This window comes from Pipistrellus kuhlii, unplaced genomic scaffold (assembly GCF_014108245.1).
Source record: "Pipistrellus kuhlii isolate mPipKuh1 unplaced genomic scaffold, mPipKuh1.p scaffold_m20_p_11, whole genome shotgun sequence".
In the NCBI taxonomy this organism is placed as follows: domain Eukaryota; kingdom Metazoa; phylum Chordata; class Mammalia; order Chiroptera; family Vespertilionidae; genus Pipistrellus; species Pipistrellus kuhlii.
Genome location: NW_023425416.1, coordinates 21,636,650 through 21,664,430, shown reverse-complemented (window position 1 = coordinate 21,664,430; position 27,781 = coordinate 21,636,650). Strand labels below are relative to the sequence as shown.

At 36.8% G+C, this 27,781-nt stretch overlaps 1 protein-coding gene across 5 annotated transcripts in view; it reads right to left on the bottom strand.

Moving 5' to 3' along the window:
- PPARG (peroxisome proliferator activated receptor gamma) overlaps positions 1 to 27,781 on the bottom strand; it is a 131,581-nt gene that overhangs the window by 48,384 nt on the left and 55,416 nt on the right. For 2 of the 5 annotated variants that reach the window (XM_036431150.2, XM_036431148.2), the window contains exon 1: positions 16,147 to 16,402. The exons of the other annotated variants lie outside the window; for them this stretch is intronic. In XM_036431150.2, the coding sequence (XP_036287043.1) occupies positions 16,147 to 16,228 (82 nt within the window). In that variant the 5' untranslated portion in view covers positions 16,229 to 16,402. Of the gene's footprint in view, positions 1 to 16,146; positions 16,403 to 27,781 lie in introns of those variants that run through there. 5 annotated transcript variants of the gene reach the window in all.

Below are 27,781 nucleotides of genomic sequence, written 5' to 3'. Positions count from 1 at the left end.
TTGATGTGGCTTCAGTGTCTCCCTGTCACCCAAAGCCATGCTTCTCAATACAGGAATCATATCCTTCTGGGTCATGCCTCTTAATGAAAGGTTATGGAAAAATTTTAATCTTAAAGTACCCATTTATGCATACATGAATAGAATTCATGTTATTTAAAAAATATAATATGAAACTCCTAAAAAATTGTACTTGTATATTTCATGAACACGTGATTTAAAAATATATATTTTTATTGATTTCAGAGAGGAAGGGAGAGGGAGAGACAGCAACATCAATGATGAGAAGAATCATTGATTGGCTGCCTCCTGCATGTCCCTCCCACCCCCCACTGAAGATCAAGCCCCTACCCGGACATATGCCCTTGACTGGAATCAAACCCAGGACCTTTCAGTTCGCAGACTGACACTCTATTCACTGAGCCAAACTAGCCAGGGCTTTAAAAAAATAACAGACTTGCTGAAACTGGTTTGGCTCAGTGGTAGAGCATCGGTCTGTGGACTGAAAGGTCCCAGGTTCGATTCCGGTCAAGGGCATGTACGTTGGTTGGGGGCACATCCCCGATATGGGGTGTGCAGGAGGCAGCTATGTTTCTCTCTCATCGACGTTTCTAGCTCTCTATCCCTTTCCTTTCCTCTCTGTGGAAAATCAATAAAATATATATATTAAAAAACAGACTTTTCCTGGCTGGTGTTGCTCAGTTGGTAGGAGGGTGTCCCCATACATGGAACAGTCATTGGTCTGATTCCCAGTCAGGGCACATAACTAGGTTGCTGGTTTGATCCTTAGCCTCAGTTGGGGCACATGCCAGAGGTTTTGGTTGCGCGCGCGCGCTCGCGCTCTCTCTCTCTCTCTCTCTCTCTCTCTCTCTCTCTCTCTCTCTCTCCCCCTCTTCTCCTCTTTCCCTCTCTAAAAATCAATGAAAATGTCCGCAGGTGAGGATTTAAAAACAAAAAAGACTGTTTTTTGAGTGATTTTAGGTTTACATAAAAAATGAGCAGAAAGTACAGAGTTCCCATATACCCTTCCCCCTTTCTCCCTTCCCTTCACCCCTGAAACTCACAATTTCCCCTATTATTAACTTGGATTTCCCCTACTATTAACACTTGCATTAGTGTGATACACTTGTTACAAATTGATGAACCAATATTGATACATTATTATTAGCTAAGGTCCATAGTTTGTATTGGGGTTTACTTTCTGTGTTGCACATTCTATGGGTTTTGACAAAAGCATGTCCTGTACCTACCATTACAGTATCATACAGAATAGTTTCATTGTCCACCTATTCATTCCCACTCCCAAGACTGCTATGTTTTTGCTGTCCTCTTCTACTCAGGGCATATCAGTGGGAAAGCAGGAGAAGCTGTGACCTACATAATAAATTAAAATGTCCTGGCTCGGCATTCAAGATTCCCTGACACGGCCTTGACTTAATGTTTTCACTAGTGATCTTTCCCCCTAGTGATCCCACACCTCACTCCCATTCTGGTACAGCCTGTGGTTGGTTAGGCATATTCAACTCTCACCACGTTCAACATGCTCTGCCTTTTCGAGTCTGTTCATCTTTGTTCATGCTGAGGCTGCTCTACCTTCTCCCCATGATCATTGCTACACTTCACAATCCCATTGGTCTTCCCAACAAGAGTGGGAAATCCCATAATAGTCCAAAGGCTACTTTCTCCATGAAACCTTCCATAAATGCTCCAACTTAAAAAATACTCTCCATTTTCTGTATTCCCACAGCACTTTGTACTTGTCTCTTAACTCTGATATAATTAACTTGGATAAATATCACCACCATTCAATTTATGTTCTGGAGCAAAAGGACAGTGTCTTACTATTCTGTTTTCCCTTTAGTCTTATGCACAGTTGTTCACTAAATGCTTGCCAATCGAATGAGCATATTTTATAGAGAAAAGTAGATAAGTATTCATTTTTTTTTGCTGTGAAAATGGAATAAAGGTACTTTCTCAATGGTTTAGTTTTTCTAAAACTTCAGCTCCCCAGAAAAGTGGGTAATCTTTAATAGTATAAATAAAATACAATTTAAGTTAAAACCCTTCCCCTCCACAATGAATATTCAGTCTTTCCTTTTTTGATAATTGCAGGAGGAAGATTAGGATCTTACAAAGTCTATTTGCTTTTTTTCTATGTAAAAAAGACAAAGTAAGAAAGAAAAACAGCTTGCTTGTTCATTTCTATGAAAACATATTACTCAAATACATATTTTCCCTCCCCCTTCCTTCTCCCTGTCCTCTTATTCTAGGACATCTTGACCTAAACAGCATTATTTCATGGGCCATGTTTACTGGGAGGCACAGTGGTTCCCTAGACATTTTATTTTATTTTGACTTAGAGATGGGTCCAGGGAGCCTGCTTCTAATTTTGTCTCTAGAAAACATAAGCTACTGTTTCTGCCAAAGCTGTAAGTTGAGTAGGTGTTTTCTGTTACTCATGCAATCACCCATGAAAGAACAAATGAACGAAGTATTAGGATGAACAACAGCCCTTCTCAGGGAGAAGTAGCAGTGTCTCCACTTTCCAGCTGGGTGACAGGAGTGTGTTGCATCAGGGTAGATCCATCAATTTCATAACCTTCAGTGTGTTTCAAGAAGGCCAAAGTCTCTAGGCAGACACTGCGAGGAAGGACATGAATCTGTGACCTTTATCTTAGACCTTCAAACTTGGCTTTAAACTAAGCTATAGTCAGTGGGTAGACTTAGCACAATATTCCCAAGTACAAGGCACGTCAAATAAAAAATACAACCAATATGCAAAAATAAAGTAACTTCTCTAATCTGAAAGGTAGCAAGCATTATTTGGGAGCATTGGATGCAGCAGGTCAAAAAAGATGCTAGATTATAAAACCAAGCACCAGAGCTATATAATTTCCCTTTGGTGTTGTATGCTGTCCCTTATGAAAAGAAAAACGTCCACTAGAATATCTGGGGAAATGCTGCATGACCTTAAGGATTATATTAGCTAATATTAATAGAACCCCAAATCTTTGCTACGTGTTGTGCCAACTACAGTATTTGGATCATCCCACTGAATCTTCACAACATCCTATGAGGTAGGTAAACTTATAATTCTCCTTAAAGAAGAGGAAACTGAGGCACAGATTTGGAAGTAAGTAATTTGCCCAAGAACACAGTTGCTGCATTGTAGAGCTGGGTTACCTATCCAGATGGTTTAAAACTCCAAGGCTGCACACTTAACTTTCTAAAGGAAATTTATTTGATGTCCCAGGTACAGGGGACTGGGATATACTTTGAAGACTAATTCCCAAATAAAAGCTTCATTAGGCAGATGTGTTAAGCTGTGTAATAATAATAGGTGCCGGGGGGAAAAAAAGCCTTTCATATATTCTCTAAAACTTAGTAATCTTGTTGAAGTAGCCCTTCAGAGCCCATAAATGATTTTTAAAAATATCTTCTTGCCGAAGCCGGTTTGGCTCAGTGGTAGAGTGTCGGTCTGTGGACTGAAGGGTCCCAGGTTTGATTCCAGTCAAGGGCATGTATGTTGGTTGCGGGCACATCCCCGGTTGGGGGGTGTGCAGGAGGCAGCTGGTCGATGTTTCTCTCTCATTGATGTTTCTAGCTCTCTATCTCTCTCCCTTCCTTCTGTAAAAAATCAATAAAATATATTAAAAAAATATCTTCTTATGTGTTTCTGTTTGATACCTTGGAACTCGTAAATATAGTTCCAACTTATTTACCCAGCCCCTCCTCATTGATTCGTGAAAATCATTTTGCAATCTCAAATTGACCTGAGAATTTTTAAATTCTTCTCCCATTTTAAGAGCTGCTATCCAGAGACAAAAGTCATCCTGAAATATTAAAGCAGAAACAGTCTTTTTGAGATAACCTAAATTCCTCATTTGACAGATGAAGAAAAGGAGGCAAAGTGATTGGCCCACAGCTGGTTAGAGGCCGAGTAAGAATGCAGGTTTTCTGTCTCCTGCATCTAGCATAGGGCCAGACACTGAATAAGTCCTCAATAAATATAATTATTGGTAATAGTGGTCATTTTTGCACTTATTAATACCCAAAGTACTAGAACCATGTAAAAGGTGGACTAAAAGTCTCCAATGCTACCACGAGGGGACAGGAAGAGGAAGAAACACCAGCATGAGTCCCATTGTTCAAACAGGACTACGCCTAAAACAGATGTCCTGCTTTAAAGGCCTCTGGAAAAGGAGAGTACACAGCTTCGCTTGGTTACTTATTCCATTGCTTAATTGCCCTTTTGTAGCCAGGAAAGTCCAAGTCTTATCTGGCATTTCCCCAACTGTGTTATGCATATGTCAATGATGTTCCTTTTAAAATAATGAAAAAGAAAAAAAAATTCTGGTGGGCAAATAAATTTAGGAAATGCTAGTCAAGTAAGGTTAAACAGTGGGACTTCTTAAGACTAATAATTCATGAGAAAATACAGGAGAGGGGAGGGCACAGCTTAACATCTGATGGAATACAGTTTGTAAAATAATTGTCCAACCTACGTTGCAGTTTGTAACTTTTTTCGTCTCCTAAACATACAGTTATCATCCTTTGCATATTTGCTCTTCACCGTATGTACCTGAAAAGCGTTAAGTCTTGCCTCAGGTTTTCTTTTATTTTAGAGGGCAAGGATTTTATGTTGGTTAAAACAACAACAAAACCCAAGAGAAGGAGGATTCCTTACTTAAACCACACAGAAAGAAATCACTGTAAAGACTAGTGCTCTTTTTATAGAGTCTATTCTAAATGCCTGCAGACACACACACAAGAAGTCCATAGAAAGGATCAGAAATGAAAATGATACTATCTGCTCAACAGCAACACTGGAAGCTAAAATCAATAAGGTAATGTTGTCAAAACTCAAAGACAAAAATTATTTACAACTGAACATTTTATATTCAGCCAAACCATCACTAAGTATAAGAGTGGAATAGGACACCCAGCCAGTGTGGCTCAGTGGTTGCACATCCACCCTTGAACCAGGAGGTCACGGTGCGATTCTGGGTCAGGGCCTGGGTTGTTGACTAAATGCCCAGTTGGGAAGGGGGAGTATGCAGGAAGCAACTGATTAATGATTCCCTCTCATCATTGATGTTCCTATTTCTCTCTCCCTCTCCCTCCTCTGTGAAATCAATAAAAATACATTTAAAAAAAAGTAGAATATGACATTTTCATAAATGTAAGGCCTCAAAAAATACTATTGTCCATTTATTATTAAGAAAATATCAATAATTAAGAAATTGATTATTAGGTATGTCATTTATTTCTTTAGTATAAAAAAAATAGATGTTCATTCTTAGTTTATACTAAAAACTGAATCCAATGCTTCTGTGATTTAATTTCCCATTGATATTCCCATTGATAGCCTTGGCAGAGGTTGAAGCATTCCCATACGTATATGCACATCTACACTAATAAAAGAGAAAAATGCTAATTGACCGTACCTTCGTTACACCCACAGACAATCAGAGCGAGTATGCAAATTAACCCAACAAAGGTGGCAGTTAATTTGCATGTGCTGAGGGAGGGAGGAGTGAAGACTGAAGACAGCATAGAAGAAAGAGGGAGGGAAAGCAGAAAGCAAGGAGGCTGCCAGAGGGAAAGCACAGGCCGGGTGAGGTGGGGTGGGGTGGGCGGGGTGGGCGGCAGCAGCCACTCGAGTGGCCGCAGCGGCCACTTGCAGGAATCTTGCTGCAATGGGCGCCTAGTCATAATAATAAAAGGCTAATATGAAAATGGTCATTACACCAGGACACTGTAATGAGCAAACAGCAGGAGGCTGAATGCAAGGCAGGTGCGGGTAGGCGGGGACTTGCAGTGTTGGTGGGCAGGGATTTGGGCCGACCCAGGATGTGAGGCTTCCTCTCAGCCTAGAGCTTGGCCAGGGACATAAGGCTACCTCCCTGTCCCACGCTGGGCCAGGGAACGTGAGAAGCAATTTATACTCATAATAGAGGAATATGCAAATATGCAAACCATCACAGTAATGACCGAACAGCAGGCTGCATGGGGAGACCAGGCCAGCAGGGGGGGAAGGTGAGAGTGACCACGCCAGAGAGGGGCAATAAGGGGTGATCAGGCTGGTGGAGGGGGGGGAGTTAGTGAGGGACGACCAAATGACTGAACAGCAGGCTGCATGGGGCAACCAGGCCAGTAGGGGGGCAGTTGGAGACAACCAGGCTGGTAGGGGGGTGCAGTAAGAGGCAACCAGACTGGTGAAGGAGCAGTTAAGGGTGACCAGGCCAACAGGCAGAGGCGGTTAGGGGTGATCAGGCGGGGTGGAGGGGGGAAGTTAAAGGCAGTCAGGCAGGCAGACAGGTGAGCAGTTAGGAACCAGTGGTCCCAGATTGGAAAGGGTGCAGGTTGGGTTGAGGAGACCCCTCACCCCTTGCACGAGTTTCGTGCATCAGGCCTCTATTTCCTTTATAATAAGCCAGAAGGTCTCATAGCAAATTTTCAACTGAGAGCAACAAAGGGGGTGTATCATCAATTTTAGAGATCATTCTGTTTTCTTGTATGGCCACATGCTGTTTAGATAGCTTGCCTAATCCAGCCCTGAGATATCAGGAGACAAGATTACAGGATCACACCGCCCTCCATTTCTCCTTCCTTAGCTGGAAATGCACATTCTCTTTCTCCCTATAGTCAAGCTTCCTTCTTCTGCTGAAAATATCTTTACACGTTTCTAAAGAGAGATTTACTATTAGTAATCTAATTAAGATGCAGGCCAAATCTGTTCAACAGCTAGTTTCTCTGGGTTAGCAGAAAATCCCTGCTTTGCCTGCTAATGCATGAGGAATAGTGCTTAGGTCAGAAAAAAGGAACTGGAATGTTTCCTCCTGGCCAGCTCCCTCTTCACATTTTGGTTTTGGCTTTTCAGTGATAGGGGCATAAAAATGAGAGAAAGACTGAATGGAAAGGGGGAAAAAATGAAAAGAATGCTCCAGAAGTTTGTAACTAGTCAAAAAAGAGGAAATCACTAAAGGTCTGCCAAGAGTACTGTTTCTCAAACATTGTAAAGGACCTCCTGCAACCAGGAAGAGTGGGAGGTTTTAAATAATGCTTTCCTACTGAAGCACCTCTAATAGCTTGAAATGCTCATAGAAGCAAAAGGCACTACCTTACTGAGAGTTGTTTAGTCTGGCAGAATTATGTGATACGCTATGCTTTTGTTTTCAATGTACTGTGCCAAGCACTGCTAATGAGAAGACATGGTCACAAGCTAAACAAACACTAAACAAAAGTGTCAAAACAGCTGTAACCAGATGGCTAGTGGTTGGACGATTTTTCATTTTTTAACAAGTAATACTATGTATTATCTTAAAACATTTTACAACGTAATATTAAAATGTTCAGAGTAAACACTTTTCATATTTTAGAACTTCCTCCTGAGCTATTATAGCATTATCAAAAATATTCTATATGGAAGCATTTGATATAACTTGACTCATAATTTTTTTAAAAAAACTTCTTAACTGGGAAGGAAAGGGAACTTCACTAATTTGATAGATAATATCCATAAAAAACGATCAAACAAAATAGCTAAAGTAGCAATCATGTATGATGGTAAAATATTTAAAGCTTTCCTTTTGAGATCAAGAAAAACAATATATTGGAAATCTTATCTAATTCAATAGGGGAAAAGAGACATGAGGGTTAGAAAAGAAAAAAGAAAACTAATATTATTCACACATGATATGATTGTATAAAAAATTGCAGCTAAGAGAATTTAGCAAAGTTGCTGTATGTAAGGTCAATATTTAAAAAACAACTGTATAAGCCAACAACATTTTAAAATGATTTTTACAATAACTTTAAACTTCAAATACCCAGGGAAAAACATCTAGCAAAATATGTGTCAGATCTCTACAGTGAAACCTCAAAAGTATTATTGAAAAAAATGAAAGAATATCTAAATATATCATGTTCACAGATTGGAAGATTCATTATTGTAATATTGTCAATTCTCTCTACATTTACCTATAGGTTCAGAAAAAATTTATTCAAAATCCTACCATTTTTGTGTGAAAATTGGCATGCTGAGTCTAAATTTCTATGGAAATTCAAAGGATCAAAAATAGCCAAGGCAACTTTAAAGAGAAAAACAATGCTGGAGGACTCTACTACCAAATATTAAACCCAATTATAAAGCTACAGTAATTAAGACAACATATTAATTTGTGCAAAGATAGAAAAAAGAGACCAATGCAACAGAAGAGCAAATCCAGAATCAATGGAACAGTTGCACAGGCATCTGGTTTATGACTATGAAAAATATAAACAGCCGAGACCGGTTTGACTCAATGGATAGAGCGTCTGCTTGGGGACTGAAGGGTCCCGGGTTCGATTCCGGTCAAGGGCATGTACCCGAGTTGCGGGCATATCCCCAGTAGGGGGTGTGCAAGAGGCAGCTGATCAATGACTCTCTCTCATTGATGTTTCTAACTCTCTATCTCTATCCCTTCCTCTCTGTATAAAATCAATAAAATATATATATATATATATATATATATATATATGTATATATAAACAATGTACTAGGGAAAAGATGATCTTATCAATAAATGGATCAACAATCTTTTATAAACCTTTCTTCTTAGAAGAATTATTATTACATTTTATTATAGTGTTTCTTTAAAAGATTTCTGTTTCACTTTCTTTGGCATTTTTATTTCTCAATATATTAATCTCAGTTTATGCTCATTTAATAATATAAAATCAAAACCATTTCAAATCAAGATACTCAATTGTCTAATACTATGTTCAAGGTATTTTTCAGGCTTCACAAGAAATACATTACAATTATAGTTCTTGATCTTTAGAAGTTACCAAGGTGAAAGATGTTTAATAAACAGAAGAAAGAATAGAGATCAAAGTAATGATAGAAACAATAAATACTCTAGAAATGGGGAGGAGAAGGAGACTAACGTGTTCTGAAATAATTAAGAATAACTTCATGGTAGATATGGCTTTTGAATTATGAGGGCCCAGTGGAATGATTAGGAGTTGGATTATTATTGATAAAGATATTATAAGGAAAAGATACTTGTCTCTATCATCCAGCATATCCCTTATATTATCTGATAACAATTTAAGTGATAACAATTATGTGAATGTAATATCAAAGATGAATAGATTTTTACATACGACATAAACTTGCAAATTGAATTGATTTATCCTGGGTCAATTATTTGTATCTTGTAAATGACTAGAAATGTGGCCTGTATCAATGGCAAAGATTTCTATGTAACTCTGACCACACTTATGTCCAATGAACACTTTTGATTCTTATTAGCATCATATTTTAGTCAACTAAGCAAACTTACCCAGACGTCTAATATAACAGGTCTACACACACACACACACATACACACACACACACACACACACAAACAAAAACAAAAACACAACAACAACAACAACAAAAAACCCACACTAAAATAAAGGCAGAGTTTTATGTAAAGTATAACACAATGGCAAAATAATTTCCAATGATGGTACATTAAAAATATTTAATTGCTAATGCAAAGCAAAAACATAGAGCAATAAATATTTTACGTTTTCCAAAAGAAGTGACTTAACTAAAAGAAGCAAGGGGAGCCATTGTGTTCACATGCCTGGAACATCTGAAGAATAATAGAACTCTTGTTCTATTACTAAGTTTTGCCACTGGCTCTTTGCCAATGTAAGAAATTAAATCTTTTATTCTTTTGGAACTATGATTAATAATATAGGTCAGATAATATCTAAATGTTTTGAAAAATACTAAGAAAAATATTATAAGAGGGTAATCAATAAGTCTGATAATAGAAAACTTTAGATAGCATGAATAATAAAAATCTATATTATCCCAAAGTGGTAACTTACATTTTAAGGGTGTGAGGACAAAATTAACATTTGTTAGGCACCTATTACATATCAGGTGTAGTTCTAAGTGCTTAAAGGTTGAATATTAGTTAGCATTAAATAAGTTATTCTTAGCACTGTTAGAAAATTAGTCTCTTGGAAATTCAAATGAATACTAGAAGTTTCAAAAAGTAGGCAGACTTATGCACCCCTATATTCATAGCAGCACAATTTACAATAGCTAAGATTTGAAAACAGCCTAAGTGCCCATCAGCAGATGAGTGGATTATGTAGAAAACTGTGGTACATCTACACAATGGAATTCTAAGCTCCTGTAAAAAAGAAGGAATTCTTATCATTTGCAACAGCATGGATGGAACTAGAGAGCATTACGCTAAGCAAAATAAGCCAGTCAGAGAAAGATAAATATCACATGATCTCACTCATTTGTGGAATATAATGAACAATATAAACTGATGAACAAAAATAGAGCCAGAGACATAGAAGTATCAAACAGACTGTACGACCTATGAGGGAAGGTGGGGGTGAGGGAGTAAAAGATCAACCAAAGGACTTGTATACATGCATGCATAATGGCAAAACCAATGGACAGAGACAGTAGGGGGGTGAGGGCTTGTGCTTGGGGGTGGAGTTAGCAGGGGGAAAATGAGACTCATGTAATACTTTAAACAATAAAGAATAATAATAAAAAAGGTAGGCAGACTTGCAGAAGAAGCCAGGCATTTGGATAATTCACAAACTTATAACATTCAAGTTAACACTGAAAGACACTCAAACCAATGAAAGGGCATGGTGCAAATAACTGTCAGCAATGGGTAATTCAAGATATGTTTGAACCTGTGTATAGCATATATAGTATTGTTTGTTTATATTAGCATTGGTTTTAGACTAGTATGTAGTATACACTAAACTTTTGTTTGTCCTTACTAAATACGTCCCAGAGCTTGACCTCAGGAGCTGCCAAGTTAAAGCAGGAGATCAGCTTTGTATTAGTAAGTCAACAAAAACTTATTAGATACCTATTACGTTAGATCAGCCATTTCCAACTGGTGTACAGCAAGAATTTTTAAAACAAGCAATACCTTGACTACTTAGTCAGAAGCACTGACCTCTTTTCCTTTAGACCGTCAAATAAAAATATGACAACAGCAAACACAACAATAGCCATCCAGTGTGAATGGACCAAAATTATACCTATATTTTTTTTTGTCAGATTGGAAAAAAAAAAAAAGCATATTTTTAGCTGTACTGCATAGTAATTAGTGTATGTGTTTCAGGAGATAAAAAAGTTTGGAAATCGCTGTATTAGATAATTGTGAAATAATGAAGAGAATAAAACCTGGGTCTTATCCCCAGCTGACTACCTAATTTAGCCTAAGGAATATATAAAACAGAAAATAATATCAGGTAGTCGCCGATTAAGGGCTAAATAATGTGACACAGACCAAACAGGTTAGAGAATTTTATTTCATTTTAACAACTATCAATGAGCCCTGCTATTCACAGAGCGTGTTCTAGGCATTTGGTATATACTGGGGGGCGGGGGAGAGCAAATTAGGCAACGATCTCTATCCTCATGGGGTCGATATGCTAGTGGGATAAAGCAGCAATAAACAATAATGCAATAAATAAATAAATAAATAAATAAATACATGCATTATAGGGTATTTTAGAAATAAAGTGTAGAGCAGGGGGAGGGGCAGGGCAGTGGGGAGAATAGAAAATTCAATAGGGGGTTAAAGTAGTCCTCCCTCCGAGGCAAGATCTGAGCAAAGACGAAAAGGAGCTGAAAGAGTCAGCTAAGAGGCCAGAAGAAGCAAAAGGACTAAGACAGTGGTTGGCAAACCGCGGCTCGCGAGCCACAAGTGGCTCTTTGGCTCTTCCATAAAATACCATGGCCTGGATGAGTCTATTTTGAAGAAGTGGCGTTAGAAGAAGTTTAAGTTTTAAAAATTTGGCTCTCAAAAGAAATTTCAATCATTGTACTGTTGGTATTTGGCTCTGTTGACTCATGAGTTTGCCGACCACTGCATTAAGGCAAGGAGCATGTGTGAAATGTTGGAAGGACAGCAAGGAGGCCAGTGTGGTGGGAACAGAGTGAGTGAAGGGCAGATAGATACAAGAGGGGATGGAGAAGTGACTGTGGGAGAGATGGGGGCTTTTGTTAGAGGTGACATGGGGAGCCACACTGCAGGGCTTTGAGCAGAATGACAGATCTGACTTACTTTTTAAAATAATCCCTCTGGATGGTGGGTTGAGACAAGGCTATTGGGAGACAAGGGCAGAGGCAGAAAAACCTGTTGAGAGACTGGGACAGCAATCCAGGCTTGGATCAGGGTGGTGGCAGTGGAGGGAGGATAGGAGACATATTCTGAACATATTTTCAGTTTGTAGGAGAGGAACAGTATCAATGGTAGTGTATTCAGAGAATGCTTCACCGCATAGACATTACTTGAAGTTGACATTGAAGGACAGGGAGGATTTGAAAAAAGTGGAAGAAGGAGGAAGGGCTTTCCAGAATATGACAGGCGTGGTGGCCACAGTGACTATGGTTTATTCTTGGGACAATGAAATTAGTTCTATTAAGTTTCAGGCCAATCACTAGGATTTGTAGGGAAATAAGATAACAAAGTAGAACCAGATTATAAAGTGCTTTGAAAGCCAGGCAAAGGTGTTTAGACTTCACAGTGTCCACTATATTAGGTGCTCAATACTTATTAGAGGCTGTTTTTTAGGACCACCTATTCTGCAAATTGGATTGGCTGGCTGAGAGTTTCTTATTTAGAAGGTCAGCTAGAAAGCCATACAGAAATCTTGACAGGAAGTAGTGAGGGATAATTCACATGTAGGTAATTAGCAGCTGATAGTTTTAAGTTTACTTTATAATGCAAGCCATTCCCCACTGTGGGAATCTCAATCTTGTGCTGCCAATCCCTCATTCTAACAAAAATTACATGAGCCTAAAAACTGTGTACTCAAACAGCCCTGTGATCTTAATTCGAGATTGCAGAGTTGGATTGCCGTTACTATCAGATACATGTGTGAGTCCCGTGCCTCTAATTTAGTCAGAGGTGCAAACTGTGACTACAAAAATGGGTAATCTGGTAGAGGTTTATAGAAACTTAGCTCCATTCAAGTGAGTCTGATTCATTCTCTATCACATATTTTCACAGATGAACAGAAAGCATTTGCTGGACAACTTTCTAATGCCCAATTTAAGGGTATCTAAAGGAACCTTAAATAACAGAAACCTTGTGTCACTTTTGTTGGTCTAATACAACGAAGAAATTTGCTTAGCTCACATTTTCTCTGATGCAAAGTATATGTACCTTACAAAGAGATATGATGATTTAGGCAATTAGAAAGATTATAAGTCTTCTAGTCTATCCACAAGTGATTAATACTTCAAGGCCAAAACAATAAACTCTATATATGGCTTCAGATGTACTTTCACAAATATTGTGTCATTTAACCCTGTATTTTCTGTTAATATGTGCAGAAATGGAGGACAGAGAGAATAAGTGATTGGCTCAAACTTACACAAAAAGTATGTGGCCAAGACAAGGTTGGGGTGGTTACATCCTCTATACTACATTGGTCCCTTTGAACTTCTGGAAAGGTGAACACTTTGGTCAATTACCAAAATGGTTCCAAGTATACAGTTGCCTGGAGTCACATGGACACAGTTTAAGTTTCCCTCAGTAAAAAATCATGGGCAATCAATCATGTACTCCTATCTCAGGAGAGATTCTCGTTTCAAGAATCATCTATTGCAGCATTTGTCATGTCTCTAAGGCATATTTCCATTGCTCAATCAGCTCCAAAGGACAAGTGTGTCATCATCTTTTAATGCTCTGGTGCAACAACTTAAAATTAGAGAATTCACATAGGACTAAGTCTGGCACTGAAAGCAGAAGGCATGTTCAGCTTGAGTCTGTGGAAGCTTCCCTTCAATCTTGCCAATTTTTACTAGTGGAAGTGATTTCAGAGCCAGCATGGGGTTACTTGGGGTTGCCTGAGAAGCTCATGATGAAAACAGAAAGGGGGATAAGATAAAGTGGGTCACAATGATCATGGAGCTCAGAAAAAAGTGGAGAAGTCCTCTTTGGGCATAATGGCTACATAGAGTTTTTAATATCATGAACATGACCAACACAGCTGGACATCTGGATCACTTACACTCATAAGCCACCTTTTCCTTCAATTAGCAGGACCCCAGCTACTTGTAACAACCCCCAATTCCATCTTGTCTATGATGAGGAAGAAGGAACATCAACATTAATTACTGTTACTAGACCAAATAGCCAATCTCTACAGTGTTTCATCTCGGCCGGACTCAAATAGTTAATAATGATCATATTCCCAATTTATTTTCAAGTCTGTCTGTTTTGGCAAAGGTAGAGTAAGTATTTCATGGCCATCTATAAAATACAACAGAAGTTAACCACAGGTCTTTGACCTTTAGGATCTCATATGTTTCACAGAAAAACACTATAATAAGAAGTAATCAGAGACCATATAAAATAAGAGTTAAATTATTGGTACATTATATAATTTCTTAATTATAATAATTCTATTCTGTACCATGTTAGTTAGGAAAGAAAGTGTTGGGTTATTCTCCTCTGGGAGATTAGAAAAAAAAAATTAAATCCAGGGCAAATTCAAGGTACAAAAATAGAGATTTGTAAAGAATGAAAACTAACTTGAATCACACAACTCTCCTCACCACAAATAGTACTTGTCCCCCAGTTAAGCTAAAATATTTGTTGCATTGCACTGTGGATATATTAATTTCAAACAGACAAAACTATCAAATTTTGACACAAGAATTATTTCACAGTATAGCTAGGACATTCTGTCCTGATACCAACTAAATCAGTAACTGGGGAAAGTTGCCAAGGGTTTTATAGCTTGCAGAAAAATATAGTAACAGACTTTTATATCATATAATGAAACTAAACTTCTTTTTAAGAGGCTGAGATGAGAGAAATATACCTTGGGTCAATCATCACAATAAAAGTAAATAGTATTTCAGGAAATATTTAAAATTATTTTTTAGAAAGCATGATGTTTTTAAAAGTTGCGATTGATATGTTTAAACTTCAGGCTTCCAGAAAAATTAAATCATTAAATTGTAAAGCCATAATTTCAAGAATTACATGACTTAATTTTAATATTTTAGTACTTATATTGTGAAACATGAATCACACTAGTTAACTCAATCTATTTTTAGCATCTAGGAGAGAAAAACACTCAAATAGAAATAAATACAAAACAGACAAAGCTGTGGTAAGAAACTCTAGTAGAAGGAACTATAGAAAGGAGGAACTCTGCTGTATACCTGAAACTAATGTAATATTAAATGTCAACTGTAATCGGAAAAAAAAAGAACCACATTAAAATGGAAAAAAAGGGATAAAAAAGGTAAGAACTTACATTTTGCAAAATCTAAGAAAGAAATGTTGAAAATTGGGATATCTACAATATTTGAATTATACACACACACACACACACACACACACACACACACACGCGCGCGCGTGCGCGTGTGTGTGTGTGTGTGTGTGTGTGTGTGTTTGTAAATGTAAAAATTAGTCATTTATTTAGCATGAAATAGGCATTTAGAGACCTCATTTTTTTATGTGTAAAATGAGATGCTTAGAATAGATATTCTCCAAGGTCTCCACAATCTATTCTACAATGCATAAGGATCTATGCTAGGTGACCTAAGAAATATAAAGAAGTATTTAACTTGGTCCATACTCTGGAAGCTTACAATTCTTTGGGATAGATTAAAATGTACACACAAATATATAAATTTCAAAGTGGAACAAAAACATGTTGAGAGGGTTTTAAAGGAAATGAAAATGCTATAAGAGGAATAAAAACTGCTCTGAGAAATACTTGACATATAAGAGTAAAAGGGAAAAATAGTGATTCTTCAGGTATTCTAAAAAGACCTTAAATATTTTTGGCAAGCATATAAATCCAGGAAATAAAATGAACAACTCTTTTTTATATAAATCTATCTTTAATGCTTAAAAATCAAGAAATGGGAGCCATGCACAGAGATAAAATATGAATTAGTTTAGTTTTCTTTTGAAAGTTCTGAATATGCTTATAAGTAAACACTATAGCAGCAAACTAAGCATTAAAATACTGAACTATACACATAACAGTATTAAAACAAATATAATCTAGAAAACAAACTACAAGAGCAATTTTAACCTTCTATAAATGCCCAAAGTACCCCATAGCCATATCTGGAATGGACTTTACCTTGTGAAGTGCTTGCAGACAGTGTATCAGCGAAGGAATCACTTTCTGGGTCAATAAGAGAATCTCCCAGAGTTTCACCCATAACAGCATGGAATAGGAATTGGTGTAATTCACACTGATATTTTGTCTATTTTTTGCAAAAAGCCAATCCGTTAAAAGAAAAAGACCTGTGGTAGTAGAACTTGTGAACACACCAATGAGTCAGGACATCAGTTTCCAAATATTCGGGAGAGGTGGGAATAAACACAAAGCACTAGGCCTGAATTGGCTGGCACTCTTCTGTTAAAGAGCCAGCTGTGACAAAATGTTGTGTCATAATTTTGTTCGCCGCTTTGGCAAGACTTGGTGCATTACAAGGAAAACATTGCCACACTGTCTCGCCAGTGACCCACATGTTTAGTGTCTTATGAGGGGCACGAGCTATACAGTATTTAGAACTATTAGAGCAAAGAGACTGTTCAATATTCAATTGCTTCATTTTATAAAATATATTTTTACTGATTTCATAGAGGAAGAGCGGTAGAAGCATCAACGATGAGAGAGAATCATTGATCAACTGCATCCTGCAAGTCCTCTATTGGGAATTGAGCCCACAACCCGGGCATGTGCCCTTGACTGGAATCGAACTTGGGACCCTTCAGTTCGCAGGCTGATGCGCTATCCATTGAGCCAAACTGGCTAGGGCTCAATTGCTTCTTAAATGGAAAACTTAAAATCTCTGTCTAGATAAACTTACTTGGACAAAGTTTTTCTCTCGCTGCCCAACCCTGGTTGAACCTCTAATCATCTTATCTGGAAAAAATTTTAATCCAAACATGTATTCATATTTTAAAATTTGCTATCAGTATTCTACTGAAGTGTTATATGCTAAGGTATTTTTTCTACTACTTTACAAAGCCCCAAATGATCCTGACTGCTATCCAAATTCTATAAAATTAAACAGTTGATAGAATGAGAGTAGGGACTAATAGGTTTAGATTTTTTAATATCAGGTTTTCTTTTAAAAAACTTGATTATTAAGTTTATCCATCAACTGCAGCAATGTTGCATCAGTTGATGTTAAAATGACAAATACCATGTCATAATGAAAAAAATGGAGCTCTCTCTGAGAAGAATAGTGTATTACCAGGAAAAAAATAGACTTACACTGATAGGTTGGCAAGGAATGCGGTCAGTTTTGTAATCAGGAAAAGGCTGGCCTCTTGCTCAAGGCCTTTGCCCTTTTTGGCAAGAAGAGACACTAGCTGTGCCAAAATTCAATGTGGGAGCTGGTCTCCTTTTGTCACATAAGTGGCCTAATAGAATTGCAGTGACTTGTGGATTTAAAAAGCTGTCCCACATAGGGCAATATATCAGATGGCAACAATTCTCTGAATTACACTTATCCCAGTTTCCCCAAGTGGGATAAATATATATCTGATTAATCTATATTGATTAACTAGTTGTCCTGCAAGGGGACTAGCAAAAGTTTTCTTATCAATCACAGAGAAACGGCTTGATGGGAAAACACTTAGTGGATCTCAACAGCCTGGAATAAAATAGACAGCTGGGCAATTACATCACTATTTTAAGCCCCCACAACCTTTATAGGAAAATCAAGTTCAAGATCCAAATGACTGAGGTAATTCTAGTTGTATAAAAGAAGTTGTATAGAACTATATTCAATTTGAATTCTCAGTAAAGGAGTTTCTTCTTCCCTCTCAATGTTAGGAAATTTACTTACCTTATAGACATAAGGACATAATATTTAAAGGTGTAATTAAATTTAGGATTCTTGATTGACTTTATGATGGATCAAAGTAAAAGATTAAAGTCAAGAGCACTTTTCTTATTGTTAATAAAACAGAACACAATTTAAGCCCCATTATGCTTACAGATATTCCCTCTCAAAGTCCCAAGATGTGTTTGAGTCTTATTCCTATTAAGTGGCAGTGTCTCAGCCAATTCCAGACCACCACCTCATTCCTGACCTCACATTCCAGTCTCTCCAATTTTTAAAACGTGGCATATTTATTAAAATGTTAAGATTATGCCGGATTGTAAGAATGAAAAAACTGGCAGATTGATATCATTTTATAGAGTGGGAGAAACTCTTTTAGAGTCAAACATTTTGTTAATAAGATGAGAAAATGAGACCCCCCAATGACAAGTAAATTCTCCAGGTTAAACAGTGAGGCAGTGGCAGGGTTTAAACTAGAAAGAATCTAAGTTTTTAGGCCTTTAATCTTCAGGCCAGTCTACTATTGTCCTTCACCAACTTTTATTCTTAGAAGTGTCTAAATCACCTCTTTTAATAAAACAGGCAGCATGGGAAGAGAGTATTCGGTGAGGAAAGGGAAGAATACGTTAACTCTTTCAAGGAATATTAATGAATAACTGTGTTATTCAGTTTCTAATACCCAAGGATAGTGGGAGTGAGAGTGGGGTGTTTGAGAAGTCTCTCACTGCCCTTCTTCCTCTTATTCCTACATCTGCTCAGTTAGAATATAGTTCACTCATGCCACATAATTCTATCTGAAGACCCTAGTTTTGTTTCTGAGGCTAATAGTATTACCTGGTCTTCAAATTCTGTAGTACTCTCTACAATTTGAGCGATACACAGATTCATTCTTTTTAACTACCATCAAAGGGACCAATTTCTGGACTCTTCACCTACTGTTACTTCTATTCCCTCTTCTTTTCCTTCTCAGACTGCACTTGTCTCATTGTCATTCCTTCTCCTCCTAGACTACATTACTTGAAAGCAAAAACCCGTCCATACTTTTATTTGTTCAACAAATATTTATTGACAATATATCACAATATATTGGCAGGCATTGAACTAGATGCTGGCCTGATGAAAAAAAAAAAAGTGTTCTTATTTTGTGTAATTCAAGAACAGTGAATAAACAAAAATTACAATTTTGATAAACAGAGAGCCTGGCACATAGCAGGCTCAAGAAATGTCTGAACTTTGACAGCATATATAAATCAAGCAATATAAGAATCACCCCAAGTTACTAAAAATACTTCTACCATGTGGATTGTTTAATCATATTTTATGTTAGTGATAATATTTTATCTGAGTATATTATACCGCTAGATTACTTAAGAAATAACTTGCTCACATGATCATTAAAATGGACAAGATTAATTGAGCCTACCTAATAAATTGAATCTAATTACTGTATACATCTGTTTTGTCCTTAAATATTGAAGACTTATTTTATTTTACAGCTATCCATTTTTTTCATTCCTCTAGTATTCACCAAATACCTGCTGAGTTCCGGGTATTATTCTAGCCACAGGAGATAAATACATTAACGAGCCAAGGTTCCTATCCTCAATGAATTAACATTTAATTATGTTAATGAAAATTATCCAAATGTACCTGAAAGAATGATCTTTTAACTTACCTAACTTTGAAGGTCAATTGCAATTGATATCAGAAATAATACATTTGCTTAATTAAAGTTATTAATATCAATGGACAATATATGATCACCTGAAAACTTATGAGAGTTTTGACATGGTTGAGACTATTTCTATCTTCATGGCCTTAACGTTCCTCAGTGTCTTTATTATATCAATATCTGAAGGATATTATAATACGATCCATAAAGAGCATGCTGGTGATTTGCACTATAATGTAAGGTCTTGGAGATTTAGATATAGAAGCTTTGTGTATCAATTGGTTATCAGCACTTTGCATCTGAAAGATATCTCTCTATAGAAGTCTATTGCTTTTCACTCTAAGGAAAACTTTTTTTTTTTTTTAAATCCTCACCCAAGGATATGTTTGCATTGATTTTTAGAAAGAGTGGACGAAAAGGGGAGAGACAGAGAGAAACATTGATGTGAGAGAGAACCCTCGATTGGTTGTTTCCTTACGTGCCTGACCAGAACCTGGATCAAATATGCAACCCAGGTACATTCCTTTGACCCGAATCTAATCCGGAACCCTTCAGTCTGTGGGCTGACACTCTATCCACTGAGCCAAACTGGCGAGGGCTATGGAAAACTCTTAAAGGATAGTTTTTGGTAATTTTACAGAGTGAAGACTGGCATAAGACCATCTTCCTCAGGTACTACCCACTAAAACTAACTTAACTTCTATTGAGGGGTGTAGGGCTTTGTGTAATGTAGAGGTCGAGACCGTCATTTCTCCTTGGACTTTGGAGACCGAAGTGGTATGGATGTGGTTGTGGGTACATTACAGTTTCAGCAAGAGAAAAAAAAATGGGGATAATTAGGGATGTTTATAAGAGGAGGATAAAAAGCTTATTAAATCTATCTCAGTTTATGACTGCTAAAAACAATGGACAGTTTGGTATACGAAAAGGCTACTCTTCAATATTCAATCTTCAATATTATTTTATGGAACCTATCTTTGGCCAAAAGAATCTGAATATTACTCTGCCAAAACACTACCAAAATTTTAGTTCATTTAGAAGAAGGCGACTAGACCAGAAGGCAACTTTTTCATCTCATGGCACACATGAACTAATTACTAAAATTCTGTGGCACACCAAAAAAAATATATCTTTTTGCCAATCTAACAAAAAATAGTATATTTTTAATTCACTCACACTGGATGGCTATTATTGTGTTGGCTCTTGTCCTGTCATTATTTTACTTGACAATCTAAGGCACATGTGTCAAACACAAGGCCCAATCCGTCCCTCCAGGCATTGCAATGTGGCCCGCACCGCGCTGTCATCACTGCACTCCGCTGCGTTTCCATCACAATGACAGTTTATGACTGTTCAGTAAACCATTCGGCCCGCGATTTAGGCTGGATTTTAGATTTTGGCCCCTTCTCTGATTGAGTTCGACATCCCTTAGATTCTAAGGGAAAAGAAGTCAGTACCCTGGACCAAATAGTCAGGTATCACATGTTTTAAAAATTCTTGCAGGACACCAGTAGAAAAGTGCTGAACTAAATTAATAACATCTAAGAATGATTAATAACAAAAAGAGGTCTAAACATCTATAGTTAATAAAATCATAGAATCATATCTATATAAAGTCTTAAAAGCATTTTTCAGTGTTTAGAATGATTTGCATCAAATTCCACAGGAAATAGATTATTAAATTTTTTTTTTTTTTTTTTTGTGTTGCATTACTCTTGAAACCTTGCTTTTCTTTGGCTATAGATTAAACTTGGATTTCATTTTATAGACTGAATTCAAATTTTAAAACCTACTTTCTTTTTATTTTATGTAAAATAAGCTATTAGTATCATTATAGAATAGTGTTTATGTATTCTTTTCTTTTGCTATAACCTCATTTTACAAGTTGCATTTCAGACTTCTTTGAGGTGACCTTTTTGAGTGGTGAATCTGGGAGATATAAAGTGAGCCTCTTTGTGCCCAGGATATTCCCTGTGAGGGCTCTCCTGACCAGCTTCACACGTAGAACCCTCCCAGGAACGTGGCTGAGAGGAGAAGGAACACCACATAACCAGACATCCTGAGAAGAGAGGCCATGGGGAGACAAAAACATAGTCCGCACATGAAAGAAAAGCAGGCATCACCAGAAAAGGAAGTAAACGAGCCCGAGGTAAGCAGCCTACCAGAGCAAGAATTCAGAATAATGATCATAGGCTGGCTAAAAAGAATGGAAGAGAAATTTGACAATAACCAAGAAGAAATGAGGAAGAACCATGAGGAATTGAAGAAGAACCAAGAAGAAATGAAAAATGACATCGCTACCATGAAGAACTCAATAGAAAGCATTAAAAGTAGACTAGAGGAAGCAGAGGACCGCATCAGTGAGCTAGAAGATAAGATGGAAAAAAATACCCAAGTAGAGCAGCTTCTAGAAAAAAAGATTAAAAAGCAGGAGGAGAGCCTACGGGAGCTTTGGGACATTACAAAACAAAATAATATTCGAATAATAGGGGTTCCAGAAGGAAAGGAAACTGAGGTAGACATACAAGTTGCATTTCATGTCAAAGTGCTAAGAACACTTAAACTAGTTCCTAAAAGGTGAGAAACTCCTTGAGAGAACAATATCTAATGCCTCTTTATATCCCTGGAACCTAGCACAGTGTTTCTGGTTGGCATAAAACATGTTTATTGATGTTTTTTGTTGTTGTTGTTTTTTGTGTGTGATGCGAATGATGAAAGAACAGCTGCTTGCCCCATATGTCTCACATGTATCATTCAAGAAGGAGTTTAGAGACCTAATGAACTGAGCACAGCATCAACTTTCTTCTTGTTCCAATAAAACTTAAATTTCCTGATGGTACTCTAAAGGAAGCCAGTTAATTTCTAACAACTAGAATGACTACCTAAAGTTCACTTCTCCCCTTACATAGAACTGCTGCTTTTTCCTAGTGCAATTAAAGTTGGCTCAGAACCTTATCTTTTAATGGTAGTTGCATCAATTCAGGGTTTCTTCATAGTCAAGGAGACACGTCATGGAAGAAATGATATTCCAGTGAGTCACTTGCCTTTTAGAAGAACAACTAATCCTGTATCGTGTAAATCCATCACGACCATCACAGCAAGCTTGGTATTCCCATAGGAAGAGACAAAGGAAAGTTGTCTTTAAATACCTGTCATTTTCTTCTTCTTTTTAAAAATATATTTTTTATTGATTTCAGAGAGGAAGGAAGAGAGGGAGAGAGATAGAAGCATCCATGATGAAAGAGAATCATTGATCGGCTGACTCCTGCACGCCCCCAATTGGGGATCGAGCCCACAACTCAGGCCTGTGCCCTTGACCTGAATTGATCCTGGGACCTTTCAGTTTGCAGGCTGACGCTCTTTCCATTGAGCCAAAATGAGTAGGGCCATGTCATTTTCTTTAAATTGATTTCAGAGAGGAAGGGAGAGAGAGAGAAAAAAACATCAATGATGAGAGAGAATCATTGATTGGCTGCCTTCTGCCTGACCAGGAATTGAACATGAACAATGGTTCACAGGTCGATGCTCAACCACTGAGACATGCTGAGTTACATGTCATTTTCTTTTAAAAGGCAAATCCAACCTTCTTTAATAAAAAAAAAAAACAACAACAACAACTGTCATTTCGCTCAGATTTCCAAAAAGTAACATATTGTCTATACAAGATTAATATTTTAAACTAATATACCATTTTGATTTAAAGAAAAATAATTCAATGAAATTATGTGAACTTGTAGCCAATAGTTACAGAAGATGTATATTTGCTATTTTAAAAGATCTATATGCTGAAGCAGTGTACTATATGGAAAAGCAGTGTACTATATTGACATTAGAGCCAGAAACTCTAGATTAGGTTCCTATCTGGGTTCAGCCACAGACTTGTTGTGTCAAATCTTCGGATTGTGAAATATGCCATTGCTATTTTAATAGGAGTTGTGTTGAATCTATAGATGGCTTTAGGTAGTATGGACATTTTAATGATGTTAATTCCTTCAATTCATGCACATGGTATATGCTTCCACTTATTTGTATCTTCCTTAATTTTCTTTTCTAAAATGTCATAGTTCTCTGAGTACAGGTCTTTTATATCCTTCGTTAAGTTTGAACAAAATTGAAGGTATCACAATAACAGATATTAAACTATACTATAAAGCCTTTGTAATAAAAATAGCTTGTTACTGGCATAAGAAGAGGCATATATATCCATGGAACACAACTGAGAACCCAGAAATCACCTACACCTCTATTGTAAATTAATATTTGGCATAGGAGGCAAGAGCACACAATGGAGTAAAGATACTCTCTTCAATAAATGGTGCTAGGAAAATTGGACAGGCACACATTCACACAAAATGAAATAGACCACCAACTTACACCAGACACAAGAATGAATTCAAAATGGATAAAAGACTTAAATGTAAGTCACAAAACCATAAATACCTTGAAGAAAACATAGGCAGTAAAATCTCAGACATTTCTCACAGCAATATTTTTGCCGTTATGTCTCCTAGAGCAAGGGAAACTCAGGAAAATATAAATATTTGGGACTACATCAAGCTAAAAAACTTCTGCACAGCAAAGAAACTATCAACAAAATGAAAAGAGAACCCAATATAGGGGAGAACATATTATCCAATGATACATCTGATAAGGGGTTAATTTCCAAAATATATAAAGAACTTATACAACTCAAGACCAGAAAAACAATCCAATGAAAAAATGGGCAAAGGACCTGAATAGACACTTCTCCAGAGAGAAAATACAGATGGCCAATAGACATATGAAAAATGTTCAACATCACTAATCATCTGAGAGATGTAAATAAAAATTACAATGAGGTATTACCTCACACCTATCAGAGTGGCTACTATCAATAAATCAACAAACAACAAGTGCTGGGGAGGATGTGGAGAAAAGGGAACACTTGTGCACTGTGGGAATGTAGACTGGTGTAGCCACTGTGGAAAATGGTATGGAGTTTTCTCAAGAAATTAAAAATGGAACTAACTGCCTTTTGACTGACCAATTCCACTTCTAGGAATATATCCTAAGAATCCTGAAACACCAAACAGAAAGAATATATGCACCCCTGTCCCTATGTTCATAGCAGTTTTATTCACGATAGCCAAGATAAGGAAACAGCCAAGTGCCCACCAGTAGATGAGTGGATAAAAAAGCTGTGGTACATTTACACAATGGAATACTATGCAGCCATATAAAAAGAGCTCTTACCCTTTGCGACAGCATGGATGGACCTAGAGAGTACTATGCTAACTGAAATAAGCCAGTCAGAGAAAGACAAATACCACATGATCTCACTAATATGTGGAATCTAATGAACAAAATAAATTCACAAACAAAATCGATCTGGAAGCATGGATACATGGAACAGATTGGTCCATGCTCAAGGGGAGAGAGTGGGGATGACTGGACAACAAAGGTGAAGGGATTAACTAAAGAACATATATGTATATGGCATGGACAAGACAACAGTTTGATGAAGACCAAGGAAGAAGGAGGTGGGGTTAGTGGAGGTAGGCAAAAAGGGGACACATGCAATAATGTGAACATTAAAAATTTTTAATAAAGGAAAAGTCTCAGAAAAAAATTAACTGAGAATGCCCCCCCATCCCTTTAAAAGTTAACTTGCCAATTTTAATACCTAAAAAAGAGCATACCTGTCTAACCACTTTCTAGGGATCAAATAAACATTTTACAAATTATCATACTTTTGAACCAAAGACATCCCACCTAAACTATGTAAACTTGTCTTTGCATGCAATATCTTAAACTCTCCAGTAATTTGGTTTCTAGCATAATAAAATACAGTGGGCTATATCATCAACTGACCCATATTTACATTGTGGGAAATTCTAAACCTCTAAAACATATCTTCTTCATTGTTCAGATTTTACCAATTAATTTTTCAAGATCAGTTATGTGAAGATTCCCTAGGTAACATGTCCCATCTCTGGTGAACCACACTAGGAATCCACAATGATCCTAAAGCAAGCTTAGAGACACAGAGTTACATGTAGTTTTAGTTTATGTAAAATAAACAATTTACTAATTTTATGACTGGGGTCACAGACACATAAAACTTAATACCAGATGGATGAACACAATTAATACAAGATGTTGTCATATAAAGAAAATGGGTTCCAGAGAAATCAAATGAGTTGCCTAAGGTATTACCTAGGTAATTAGTAGCAGACTTTGAGCTAGAAATCAGGTTTCTTTATTCCCAGTACAAAGCTCCAAATGGTGCTCTACCTCATTAAAACGATGCAATAAAATGTTCAAATACATTGTTCCGATCAATTATTCTTAATGCCTCATGTTAGAAGTCTCATCATGAAAGTATTTGTACTACATGATTCACTTAATGTGGATGAATCATCCATGAGAAGGCCAGAGTTCATCACAGAGTTTAGAGACAGCGCTTTCTACAAAGAAAGTGCTCAATTACAGCTTAGTATTTAAAATGTGACAGTATCTGGACAACCAATTCAGGAATTCATTTTGCTGACAACTTTTGTCTCATTCATAGATTCTTTATGAGTCATCCTAGTATTCTGGAGTTCTTCTGGTACAAATAGTTGTCTTTTTCATTAAAATGGTTCCTTGCTTTTATGAAAAGAATAACATTGCTATGTGAAAATTTACACTGAGGTAACAATACACTTATTTTTAAAAAGTACTTAGAGCTGTTCAGTGTTTTTCTCATTTGAAATTCACAGTGACACAGAAGTCGTTCAAAGCAAAGCAAAACAAAACAACAAACAACAACAATTGAATAGGGCTTCAATGTGGAGTCTGGCAATGGTTTTTGGCCATAAAGTTATACTTCATTTCCTATCAAATCTCTAATTGCTATCGTAAATAAGATAGGTCTACTTCTGCTAACAACCATTAACTTTTCTTAAAAAAATCTTCCCTCAAGAATATTTTTCCCCATTGATTTTTAGAGAGAATGAAAGGGAGGGAGGACGGGGAGAGAGAGAGAGAACCATCAATGTGAGAGATACATCGATTGGTTACCTCCCCCATGCGCCCCAACCAGGGCCAGGGATCAAACCTGCAAACTAAATATATGCCCTTCACTGGGAATCAAACCCTGGACCCTTCATTCTGCAGGCTCATGCTCCAACCACTGAGCCAAACCAGCCAGGGCAACAACTATGAACTTTTAAAATTCATACCTGTTTTGAAGATCTCATACTTTACTTGTGTACCATTTCTTCATGAAACATTTACGGTATGTTCATAAAACATATTTACTTGCAATAGAGGTGTTAGTTGACCATTATTCTTTTTATTTTATTAAGTTGTCAGTATAAGATTTAAATTTTTGTTGATAAGAATTCATAATATTATAATTTTGAGATCCTACTCTGTTCCAGGCACTGATTTACTTAAACCATCTTTAATTCTCACTACTCTTTTAGATGAAAACAGTGACATTCCAAAATAAAAGCACTTGTGTCAGAGTTTGAATTCAAACACAGGTCTACTTGACTCTATACCATATTCACAAATAGACAAAGCTTTATAAGCCAAAACAATTACCAAGTGTTTTTTGAAAACACTCAAGTGTTTCTAGTGTTTGTAGCTCTTTCCCTCAAAGAAACATTTGTATTTTCTTTAATGGACAGAATATACTACTACTTTTATATATATTTTTTAAATAACCTTTTGCCGAAACCGGTTTAGCTCAGTGGATAGAGCATCAGCCTGCGGACTGAGGGGTCCCAGGTTCAATTCCCATCAAGTACATGTACCTTGGTTGTGGGCACATCCCCAATAGGGAGTGTACAGGAGGCAGCTGGTCAATGATTCCCTCTCATCCATGTTTCTAACTCTATTCCCTTCCTCTCTGTAAAAAAAAAAAATTAAAAAATCAATAAAATATATTTTAAATAACCTTTTGTTACTACTGAACCAATCTATGTTCATTGTGGAAAAATTTTAAAAAATATACTCTGGTAAAAATAAAATCATTATGTTTCTATACTCAGAGATTATTAACATTGAACTCAGTTTTTATCTAACTGGATCTTTTTCTGAGCATATGTATGATCATAAGTATATACAGTATTTTGATTGTTTAATAAAAATGAAATAATGCTCCTTACTGGTGGTAACCTTTTAAAAAAATCAATAATTTCCATATTTCCAATTTTGTATATTTTCATGTCAAATAATACCCAGTCCATATTCAAATTTCATCAGTTGACCCAAAA